This window comes from Camelus dromedarius, chromosome 4 (assembly GCF_036321535.1).
Source record: "Camelus dromedarius isolate mCamDro1 chromosome 4, mCamDro1.pat, whole genome shotgun sequence".
Taxonomy (NCBI): Eukaryota; Metazoa; Chordata; class Mammalia; order Artiodactyla; family Camelidae; genus Camelus; species Camelus dromedarius.
Genome location: NC_087439.1, coordinates 75,468,488 through 75,481,000, shown reverse-complemented (window position 1 = coordinate 75,481,000; position 12,513 = coordinate 75,468,488). Strand labels below are relative to the sequence as shown.

Genomic DNA, 12,513 nt, shown 5'->3' with positions numbered 1-12,513 from the left:
GGGGGCTCCCAAAGAACCCACATAAACATCCCCAGGGAGACCTGGCACATCTGGGCTTTTGCCATCACTGAGGACACTGAACGGCAAAGAGAGAGTTGTCACACAAGATACCTATCATATATAAACCTACGTCTCCCTTTCCTTCTCCCCTCCTTCATCAACCCCCAACACTGAAGGATCCAAAAGATGAGCTATTGAGGAATAGATGCAAAGGACAGGGATAAAAATGACAAAAAATTGAACACATCTACCTTCCCAAATGTGGGACATGAGCTTGAGTCAGGCTCAAGATGGGGTTTTTAACTGGATAAAATACTCTACTTTGATTTTAGACTTAAATGGACTTCTAATATCTGAAAAAAAAAATAACACTATCCATTATTATCTTAGAATAACCAGAAAGATTAGGGAATCTACCCTAGATTTCATCCAGAAATAGGTAAACATTTGACAGAGGAAGTTTAAAAGAATGATGATAAGAAAAAATAAAATTGCTTTCTGTTTGCATCCTGAAACCAGTGTTGTCAATAAACTAGTTACAACTCAGAAGAAAATGAAAAAAAAAAAAAAACCCCAAAATTTAATTTACTATTTGACGGTGATTTGGAATATGGGAGATGAGAACTTGGAGTTAAAAATAATTAAAGGTCTTGTATTATTTAGAAAGACAAGAGAAAACAATGTACATGTAAATACCTATGAGATATCTAATGGAGATACCCAGCAGGCATGTGTGTGATGAAACCTTACAGGAGAGACCTCGGCTGGAGGTACAGGTTCAGAGATTTTCAGGATATTGGCTGTTAAAGCCTGAAAATGGTTGAGAACATTCAGGAAACCATGAAGCATGAGACAAAATACTACATAGAAGCAGAATTCCAGAAAATTCCATATTTCAGGGGAAGAAACAGGATGCCTCATATACCCAAAAGTAAGAGTCAAAAAGTTTCAAGAAGAAAGAAGAAATGAACAATGCAAAAAAAAAAAAATTATAATAACAGCAATGCCTGTTAAGAGAGCTCTACAGCTGAGAGGAAGAAGCCAGAAGAGAAAGAGAATTTGAAGATCAAGTTGAGAAAAGAATTAAGGGCCTAGGAAAAGACAACAAAGGATACATTTACAAGGTGGAAGATGATTTGGTACTTAAAAAAAATTAGTGATCTAGGGATGAGTGAAAATTATTCCCAACAGATATTTAAATGAATGAGTTTACCTGTAACATCTGTCAGTGAGTGGAGTAATAACCAGCCTCGGGGAATTACCCAGATACTCATACCCGTATCGTAAACCAGCATTGATCATCTTTGTTTCTAAATGATCTTCCTAGTATAAAATCAAATAAAATGAAGTTAGCTTAAATAGTAAAAATTTAAATAACATGAAATCTCAAGCTTTTTAATAAATGACAGCCATGCTGTAAACAACATCTTCAGAATTCACTTTTCAGACATCATTTAATTCAGTTCAATGTGTAATTTCCTTGGATAAGTAATTAAAGTCACTGGCTTCAGTTTTTCTCCATAGAACTTCTTTGAAAAATATATTTGTTCCTTATCTCTCTTTTGCTTTTTTTTTTAACTTGCTAACACTTTTTTTTATTAAAGTATAACTGACATACATTATATTAGGTATAGAATTGTAGTTGTATTTATTGCAAAATGACCACCACAATAAGTCTAGTTAATATCCATCACCATACATGGTTAACAGAATTTTTTTTGTGATGAGAACTTTTAAGATCTACTCTTAGAAACTTTCAAACTATAGTTTCAAACTATAGTTGCCATGCTGTATATCCCCATAAATTGTCTTGTAACTGAAAGTTTATAGCTTTTGACTCCCTTCGCCACTTCTCTCAGCCACCCCTTACCCCAGATCTGTTCTCTGTATATATGAGCTTGTTTTTGGATATGGTGTTTTTTGTTTTTTGATTCCACATATAAGTCAGATCACATGGTGTTTGTCTTTCTCTGTTCAACTTATTGCGCTTAGAATAATCCCTTCAAGGTCTATCTGTGTATATTGCAAGTGGTTAAGATTTTGTTTTGGGTTTTTTTTAAATGGTTGAGCAGTATTCCATTTTTGATCAATTGTAAATGAAATAGTTTTCTTAATTACTTTTTCATAGTTCATTATTCTCCTATATTTTCCATCATTTCTTCAATTTGTTTTTACTATACAGTGAGTATTTTCATTATAAGGAAGCTAGTGCTTGAAGAGAGTAAGTAGCTTGCCCAGGTCATACATCTGGTAAGCGGAGGATGTAGCATTTGAAACAATGACTCCACAGTCTGACCACATAACCACTATTAACATGGCCTCATGTAGTTTTCCAGGGTTCTAGTTCTTGATCTCTTCTCCTCCCACCCTATACCTCCCAAAGCCTTTCACACAAATGAATATGATGAGAACTTTTGAGTCTCTCATCTCCAGTCATCAGTCCTCTCTTCCCCCGCCAACTCTGTATAGGCCCAACCTTGTTCACTGTACTGTTCCTGCTCCTCTTCCCTTCACCATGGTGACTAACATCACCAACCACCCAGATCCCCTGATAAAAACTTTCCTTCCAACATCATGTTACTGGTACCTTCAACTGATCAACAAGAGGAAAACCTAAAGGGCTAAATCAGACTAAAACAGTCTGATGTGAACAGTCTTTAGATGTATCAAGAATCCAAAAACATAATTTCAAACTGATTAGTTTCAACATTCTGCAGATTCAGCAAGCATAATGGCTGATTTCATGTAATTTTTTATAATTACCCATAGTTTGTCTGTCTATATATGTATACATATTTCCATGTAACTATACATTTAAGTATAGATGTAGATACAGTTTTTGTATACATGATAGTTTTTGGCTGCTGCAATCTTCAATCTGGAGAATGCTTGTTTGGGTACAGTCAGCCATCAGCAAAAAAATTCCTATATTACTGATACTATTTCCCACGTGAGCCAGCAAGCACAAATTAAACAGCCATGCGCTGAAATTGCTATGTAACAACATTCAGTGATATTACTTACTTGCCAATAGTACCTAAGCTGACTTAACCATTCAAAGTCAGAATCATCACTAACTTTCTTTTTAACAAGTGTTGTGAGAACATCTCTAGCATGGACATCCAGCACCACAAGGGCTCCCAGAGTAACACGATTCTGCTTGGACAGTTTGCCACGAACCAAAGTGACAATATCATCAATTTGTTTGTTACATTTTTCCAAGTATTGCTCAAGAACCTGAAAGAAAATAAGATAATTACTCAATGTGATCAGAATCCTTTTGAACAAAAACATTTTGACCTAGCATGGATACAGAGTATTTTCAACATTTTTATCATAATTTTCCTTCTGTATGACATAACTTTAAAATAATCAATTTTCCTTACTGCAAAGGTATTAGATGAACACTTTTCTCACACTAATAATATTTAATAAACATTGTGCACCAATGAGATTATTTCACTCCTTTAGGACAAGGTAAGTGGTAGCAGTGAAACTAAAAGTGAGGATTGTCAAGAATGAGACAAAGCTTACAGAATATAGTTGGAGACTTGTTTCTTTAAGAGGTACTTTTATTATTCCTAGAAATATTTTACCCTTTTTTTTAGGGAGTCATTTTTTTCAGAAGTTTGGTGCTTGAACACTATCTATTTATATTATTTTCAAGATTAATTGCTATTAGTTTGCTTCATAAGTAGTGAAAAAATAAACTTTTGTCCCACCTATGTTTAAATAAACCTAAGTGCTTAAATTCTTGGAGCCAACTAGTAAATTTAAGTATACTGAGTATACAGATTAGTAAGAATAGTTTTGATCCTAAGAACACAAGCTATGCCAGTTGGTGCATCTTAGTTTCCTCATCAATAAAATTCAGGGTCTTTGGGCGGCTTACCAGTTCTCACAATCTGAGTTCAACAGAAGGCATAAGGTTAAAAATTTAATGTTTGTACCTGACAGGATAAAATAATCCATAAGAATTTACTACTATTTACGCTAGCATAAAGTATTTTGCTGGACTAGAAAAAGAGATTTAGAACTAAAATTTAGCCTGAAACTGTGATTAAGTTATTTAGGAACTATATCACATGAATCAATGAGAAAGCAGATTAGTTAGATTGAAAAAAATCATGATATTGAATTATTTAAGCTACATTTTATTTTTTGTAAACTGTTCTGTATTGTGAATAAATGAATTTAAAAGTAACTACTATTATATAGTTGGCCAAAATAAACTATCTGGAGTCAAAAATTTGTATCATACCTAGATCCTTCTACATACACAATAATCACCTGACTCAAAATCAGATCAGTATTTGCAATAACGCAAGTTCTGTGACAGTGGCGATTCTTTCATTCACTTTTAGTCCTGTAATGCCTCATACCGATTAGTTCCACAGTCAACATTTTTTGTATAAATAAGTGGAAGCACAGAAGCCAAAGTGAAGAGGTCCTCTGGGAGTGAGACAGTACAACATGGTGCTATTATAGCATCAAGCTCCTGACAATTGAGGTGTTTGCAGAAAATCCAGTTTCTATGAGGCTGCCAAGAGTCTCCAGCTACTCAACCAAAGTCATCCGTTTCAAACGTGAACCACACATTAATTGAGGAAAAAGTTAACACACTGAATACTAAAACATAGGCTAGCCTCCCACGACAGAACCACATATTAAATTGTTTAAAGCCATCAATGCTATAGAATACTAAGACCTGTGCCTGCCCCTCCAGGTGCTGCTACAGCACTTGAATGGCCTGAACATCCACGAGATACGGACGGGGACCAGGGACACAGGTGGCAGGTGAAGGGCGTACTGAAACAGAGTCATCTCAAGCAGAGGAAAAAGAAAAGAATTTTTAAGGACACATACAAAGCTTAATTTAACTCCATGAAATTTAGCTATGGAAAGCACCCTAGAATGCAACGGAAGAGAGCAATCTAGCAAGTAACATTAACAAGGCTTGACTTGCTAAGTCTTGCTGAACTACAGCTTCAGGGGACCTCTGTCTCTCAAGATGAGTCTTGCTGGAGTAGCAGTCTCTCAAGGCACAGGTCAAATTCATAATTATTTTCTTTGAACTTCATCAGATCCCTGCTCATCCATGTACGTATACCAAACTCCATGTCAAATATGCATTAAAAACTCATGGTTTTAAACAAGGTCTGCAATTGCTGGATTCCAACTAGTCCTTTAGTCAACTGAAAGTTGACCTGATTGAAATTCTACCTCAGGGTTTAGAATGTTGCATTGAATGTAGTTTCTGTTTTTAATTAATAACAGCAATCTGATTAGTAATATTAAATTCAAATATATTACATTAGAATATTTAAAATTAAGCATCATTCAAATATTAGTAATTAAAAAGCAACAAATCAGAAAGTAAAAATAGTCAAAATAAGTCAATTAATATTTTATCTTCACAGGGTAGTTTCCCTGAAGGCATGAGAGAGAATTATGTATTTCCTAATATTTCTGAGTTTAGGAAGTTTCTTTGTCCTATTTCACTCTATTTTTAGAGGCATAAAGATGTAGATAATAACAAGATTGAGGATCAAGAACCACTGACTTTTTGAGTGGACTGTATTTGATTTACTTTGGCAATAAAAACTATTGAAAAACTGCTGAAAAACCTGGGGGTAATGAAAGCTTACCTCTTGTCCTTTTGAAATAGCTGTTTGTACTTCTGTTGTCCAAAAGGTTTGGGATACACAGAGAACTGTCTGTCCAGGCCAATCCCTTACCCAGTTAATGCGTTCATATTGTGTATAGGCCAAAATTGCATCCTTAATTACCTAATTGAAAAAGAAAGTACTAAAGGTAAACAGTTGCACACTTTACTTGAATGAACTAAACAGTGAAGAGCTTCACTCCTAATCGGATTAATTTGTACTGCTCAATTTTTTCCATTTTAGCCAATTATGAAGATTCCAAATACGTGACTAGACTATTTAAAGCTTGTTCATACACCTGTGAGCAAAACAAATATACTACATGGCATTTTATTTTGCTGACACGCGATCTTTTTGTGGGAGGCATGTTACATAAAATATTTCTTGGACCAGATGTAGCCAAAGGTGTCTTAGATACACTTGGACTGAACATGCACAAGCACTAAGTTCAAATAACTCCACAACAAGATCCACCAAATTCATCATTATTTTCTTTGAACTTCATCAGATCCCTGCTTAGCCATGTACTGAAGCAAACCACAAAATTCCTCTGGAGTTCTTCCTGTGTTTCCAGACCTCACTCCCTTCTCAGTCCTGTAGTTTGATGCCCAATGTTATGATGACAGGAACAGATATACAGTTCATTCCTGGAGACCTGAGAGCTGTAAACACAGGACGTCTAATTTACATACTTTGCTACATATGTTTTCAGTGGATTCCTAGATCCACTTTTTCTCCCAACCATCATTTATTAAATGTATCAACCAAAAATAGTAACATCAGTGAGGTGATAGCCACTTTAATGTCTGAATTTCAGAAAAGACTGTCAAAATATATTTTTCTGAGAAATACATAATAGGTGAACCCTTCTGAATTTCTAGCCTAGTTAGGATATTACAGAGCTGAAAAGAGATGAAGGGCAGAGTTTGCTACTGATAATAAAAAAAATGTAAAAGGTCAGAAGAAGCCATGGAAAGGGCAGGTAAAAAGGACCAACAGAGAGGGGAGGGACATAGAAGAGAATAGAGGGTACAGTAGAGAAATGCCAAGAATGGAATAAGTATGTGTTCTAGAAGGACACTGTGGAGCAAACAACAGGAAGGCATTAAAATCTAAATCACAAATTTTTCTATACAGTTGGATGAGGAAAAATATCACAGAAATTTCTATAATACTGCATAGAAAATGTATTGTAACTACATATGCCATATATATACATATATATATAAATAAAATTACATATATTTTGGAGGTAGCAAGGTATATTAAACCAACCCATGATAATCTAGTAAGATAAAGAGGCAAAGGCACCAAGAACATGATTTTTCATTATTTACAAATGACACAAAATTCACTTAATTTAGGCATGCAGTACCCTTTCAAGCATGCAGATATATATAACACAGCACAAGTAACACTCCTGTCTCCTATTTGTGGTCATTTATATTGCATTTACTTGCATTTTTCACCAACACAAACTTACACTTGAACATTTGGGGAAGATATTTCCTACACAATTCCTTACTGCCCCATCTTAACGCTCTGAAATGGCCACCAAAATATTTCCCCTAAATTCTTTGACAAATAAAGTTAACAGAATAGTTGAAATAATACCAGATATGTCTAAAACAATGAGTTACCACTATGTACATCAATTAACAAACCGTATAACCCAATTCAGTGCTAAGTAGTGGTCAAAGTGGAATTCATTTACATTGCCAATGGCTATGTAAATGGGAATGCTGTTTGTCAATACTTATCAAGTCCTGGGAACGCTCATCCTCTTTGGCCCAGTGATCCTACACATGAGAAGTTATCACAAGAAAATACATAACTCAATCAAAGAAACCAGCTGTGTGCATAAAGACGTTCATTATCCTTTAATCCATAACAGGGAGAAGTGGGAAACTGTCCAAAAGATTTTATATCTATTGAAAAAATATAATGCAGGCAGATACTAAAATTATATTTAAGAAAGAAAAGAGCATTAAGACACAGGGTGTGCATGAAACAGCTGGATTCCCATGAATTTTTTCAATGTGTGACAGAATCTGAAAAATGAATGAAAACTGTTGTCGACTGGGACCTGATGCCTTATTTCCTTCTCATTCTTGCCCTCATGCATCCCTGCTCAGTCATGACTTTTACTCTTTATAAGGAATTTGAATGCTAAGTTCACATAATAGTAAAAAAATGAATTTAACTGCTCTGTTCAGTTGATCTCTATTTGCTTCCATGACTTGAAATTCTCAACTAAAAAAAAAAAAAATCATTGCAAATGACTGAGTTGATAATATTTTATGAGATATAGAAAACATGAAGTTACTGTTAATTGTAGAAAGTATTTACGATTTTCTAACACTTTGGTACATATTTTATATATACACAGGACAAAAGAATGTACCACAGAAACACGTGTTAAGAAGACTAGTGTCAAACTGAGGAGGGGTGCTTCCAAAGAAAGACTGAAGGTAGACAGACCACTTGGACCAAAGTGTTTCTAATGCTGAAAGCACTAGCTTGTGGCTTCAACAAATGAGACAGGCTCACGACAAAAACCCAAGTTTTCCGTAGTATAGATGGTATTTTGCCCCACTTTTCAAGTGAGTCACTACAAAATGAATATCATAGACCATGTCTTTGCCTTCAGCCTATCCACTACAACTGAAATGGTAATTCATGACTCGATTTGTCTAAATAACAGTGCGTTTATCAATAATATGTTAATATTCTATCATCTTTACTAGAAATAATAATAAAAACAGCTGGCTACCTTATGGATGGATTTAATCATATCTCTCTCTAACTCAACCAGCCACTTCTCCACTTGACCTCTGGCTTTGGCTGTTGAAATGGTGTCGACGAGTTCTACCACCTCTCCTTCACTACTCTTCATGTGAGTAATGTCTAAACTTTCTGTAAATTCCACCTTTGCAATTCCTTCAAAACATTTCTTCAAGTGAGGCTGCACCCTGTCAGGAAAAAAACGTTTAAGAGAATTAACCAATTTAAAGCAATTCCCCAAACAGCAGTGTTCTTTGTGCACCAATCTTCATTCACAATTCATAAATGGGCACCATCTGTGAGGTCCTTCTTAGAAGCTGGAGATGAAGTGCTAAGGAAAACAAAGACAGTCCCTGCCAGCATGGATCATACAGTCTAGTGGGAGGTCATTATTAATTGAATAATCACAAAAAGCTCTGTAACATTACATTTATAATAAGAGCTATAGAGGAGATGACCATGAGGCTTTGTTTCCAACACAGTGTTGACATTAAATGTAACAGAAGGAGCAAACCAATCTTGACTAACAGATAATACACTAATCTGAAGAATCTTCAAATGCACAAAAGTAGACATTTCAACTGGGATCTTCAGAGACCGCTTGCAAATTATGAACTAGGTTTAGTGCTTTAAGTAAATCAGCTAGTTTGAAGGTGCCCAACTTCAGTAAAATCACTGTAGTATAGATGGAACTGACTAAATTCCTCATTTTTGACACATTACCAATGACTGAATTCATCTTTTAAATATGGAAAAAAAAAAAAAGCAGAGCATACAAACTCAGACGGAAATCTGAGCCTACGTTTATCCTTGTGTCTGGATTACTTGTCTCCTACTTTGAAGGCAAAGGACACGAGATTAACAAATTTGCTTAACAAATATCTATATGGTCTTTTATATGCTAGACACTCTTCTGAGGAATCAGGAATCAGCTGTGAGGAAAAACACCGTCAAAAACCTCAGCCATCATAGAGCTATGTTCTGCTGGAGGAAATCAAACAGTAAACACGTAAGTACTTTATAGAGTAAGCTAGGTGATAAGAAGTATGCCGAAGGAAAATGAGGCAGAGAAGGCAGTCCAGGAAAGGTGGCTCAGGAGTGCTGGGAGGGGCTGCCATTTAAAATACAGCAGCCAGGGGAGGCCTTCTTGAGTAGCAGGTGTTTGAGCAGGTTTCCACAAAGATCCAGAGGAACTAAAAGAAGCCTTATGAATATTTGGGTAAGGAGGATCTTTGGCAAAGAGAACAGCACACTGAGGGAAGAGGCTGCCTCTTTTATGGGAGAATTGCAAGGGCTATAGCAGAGTGAGCAGGAGGAACACTAGCGGGAGATGAACTGGGAGGATGAGCTGGGAGCAGCCGCTTGGGTCATTGCAAGCCACTGTGAGGACACCCACTTCTGTTCTGCATGGGATGGAGAAGAGGGACGTGTTCTGAAAAATCTGTAAAAAAAAAAAACCAAATCTGTATGTGATTAAATGAGAAATCCACTCTAAGATTCATCACACTTGGAAAAATATCATTCAATGATATTACTTATGTTTTTAAATAATTATTTTAAGTTGATTATTGATACTATTTAGAATAGGGTAACTTAAAAAGTTATGACATAAATATAACTATATACAATTTAAGTTCTGCATTATTCTAAAATTAAATTTAAGCAGATAATCTCAGCCATGTATTATATATGTATGTTTTACATATAAGTAAGATACATGTATCTTACTTACCTAGTGGGATCTTTAGTCTCAGATAGTATCTCCAGAAGTTCATCATTAGACAAGAAAAAGAATCTGGGGAAGAAGAGACGTTTCTTTTCCAAATATTCATTAAGTCCTTTAAGAATGAGTTCCAAAAGTTCATTAGATTTTTTCAGCCTCTCCAGCATTCGTTCAATAGTTACAACTGCCAGGACATGCTTATCCTGAAAATAAAAGGGAAAGCGCTCAACTCAAAAATATTAGATACTAATTTTATATTCATATTATACTTGACATTACACGGTTTTAATATAACAAAGGTTATACAAAATTCAAAGTGAATATTTATTTTTTGAAAGTATTCTTGCATATTCTAAAGCTAACCAGCCTCTTTAAGTATGTAGAAGTCATGCTGACTTGATCCTTGACTTGATCCTTGACGATACTGGTCACAATTTCTGATTCTAAGTTGGAAAATGTGAGACAGATGATGGGGTGGGAGGTGGGTAGGGAGAAGGGGAAGAAAAAACACTATCTGAACTGATAAGAATAGGAGGAAACATGGGGGGAGGGTATAGCTCAGTGGTAGGGCATGTGCTTAGCATGCATGAGGTCCTGCGTTCACTCCCCAGTACCTCTGGATAAGAAAACAAATAATAAACCTAATTAACTCCCCACAAAGTAAAAAAAAAAAAAAATTAAAGAATAGGAGGAAACAATAGTATGTGATATATTTGTCTTTTATTCTTTGAAGAAAAGTACTCTAAAAATGTCATAATTATTTTGAATATTGTCATCAATAATAAAAAACAAAATCCCTGTTTTATAACTGTAGATAAAAATAAGGGTTTGGGAGTGGGGAAGGAGATTACTATAAAACTCATACATTACAAAGAACTATCTTTGGAACTGCATTATAACACTCTGCTTGCTGAAGGACTTAAGTTCAAGGTGTGTTCTTCCCAAACTCTCTAGAGACTAAGACTGTGCTACCTTCAAGGCATGGACTTCTGAACATTCTGTCACTTGAAAGTGTCACTGTGAGCTGTTTGCATTAAAGTTATTCAAACACAATCAAGTATTTTAAAAAGCTTTCTTTTATGCTGTGGGACTCAAAATAAGAATTACAACTAAAGGTTGATCTTAAGAACTGATGTTTTAAGAAAGTAGTTTATTGATTTCACAAAATATCCATACAAGTAGTCACTGGGTTTATGAAAATCTTTAAAATACATATTAAAACACAATCTAGGTAGAGTTGAAATAAAATTCTTTTTACTTTTTGTCCATAACACATGATTGATGGCATTCACGTCTAGTCTTGATTTTTATAATCCCAAACTCAGTGTTCACCTTTGACACAAATGACAAAGCAAGAAAAATTCTTTATTAAATAATCTTAAAGGTGTTAGAAATAGATGTTAAAACACACTAGAGATTTTAATCACCAGACCAAGTAATAAATCTTGTGAGAGCATATTGATACATTTATTAATATAAGTAATAGGGCATTTTAGAAAATTTACATGGAATTAAATCAAGAGACTATTGTTAAAAATTAAACAGAACTTCAAGATTAATTAAACTTATTTTTGGTACTTAGCCAAAATGAGTTTGGTACTCACTGAAAGATCAACCAAAAATGTCAAATATAAATTGTTTCATACAGAAATTTTATCCTTCTGCAAGAATGTTTTTGTTAATATACTTTGAATGTGACTGAAAGGAAAGATAATTTTCTTTCTTTTGAATTATAACAATATAACCTGGAAACATAGCAATTTAATCAAAGAACAAAATAAGTACCATTAATATGTTTTTTCAGTAAAACAACTTCATACGAAATATGTATCACATGATTGAATTCACATATCTTAAAAGAGATACAAATTTTTAAAGGAATTGTATTATATTTTCTAACAGTTTTATGTTTCAAATAAACATATGTAAAAATGCACATAAAAAGAAGCATGACAGAGACTCAGGTCATAACTTAAATGTGCAATTCATTCAAAAAAGTATGGAGTAGTACTCTTGGACTCCTAAATTCAAAAATTAAATGATATTCTTAGAGTGCCACCTTCTGGAAAAGTGTGTCTTTTGTTGGGGGCAAAAAGGCTGAATCATTGCTAACAAACATGAAAAATTCCTTTTTACTAATTAACAGTATTTATTTCATTCTCAGCCAAAGAATTGATTGCAATTTGCTATTTTGGATCTGAGATTTGAAAGCTAAAAAAAATTCAGTTACTTAAAACAGCAGTTCATATTTCTTTCCCTAAATATTACAATTACAAAAGAAATACCTCTCGAAACACTTAGGATTCAAGCAAAAATTTTTTATTGAATTCCTGAAGTCAA

At 34.5% G+C, this 12,513-nt stretch overlaps 1 protein-coding gene across 2 annotated transcripts in view; it reads right to left on the bottom strand.

Moving 5' to 3' along the window:
* The window catches only part of DNAH7 (dynein axonemal heavy chain 7), a 220,400-nt gene that overhangs the window by 135,544 nt on the left and 72,343 nt on the right, over positions 1 to 12,513 (bottom strand). For both annotated transcript variants that reach the window (XM_064485137.1, XM_010979732.3), the window contains exons 20-24: positions 10,183 to 10,376; positions 8,440 to 8,638; positions 5,649 to 5,789; positions 3,025 to 3,237; positions 1,214 to 1,323 (exon numbers count right to left, since the gene is read on the bottom strand). In XM_064485137.1, the coding sequence (XP_064341207.1) occupies positions 1,214 to 1,323; positions 3,025 to 3,237; positions 5,649 to 5,789; positions 8,440 to 8,638; positions 10,183 to 10,376 (857 nt within the window). The remainder of the gene's footprint in view (positions 1 to 1,213; positions 1,324 to 3,024; positions 3,238 to 5,648; positions 5,790 to 8,439; positions 8,639 to 10,182; positions 10,377 to 12,513) is intronic.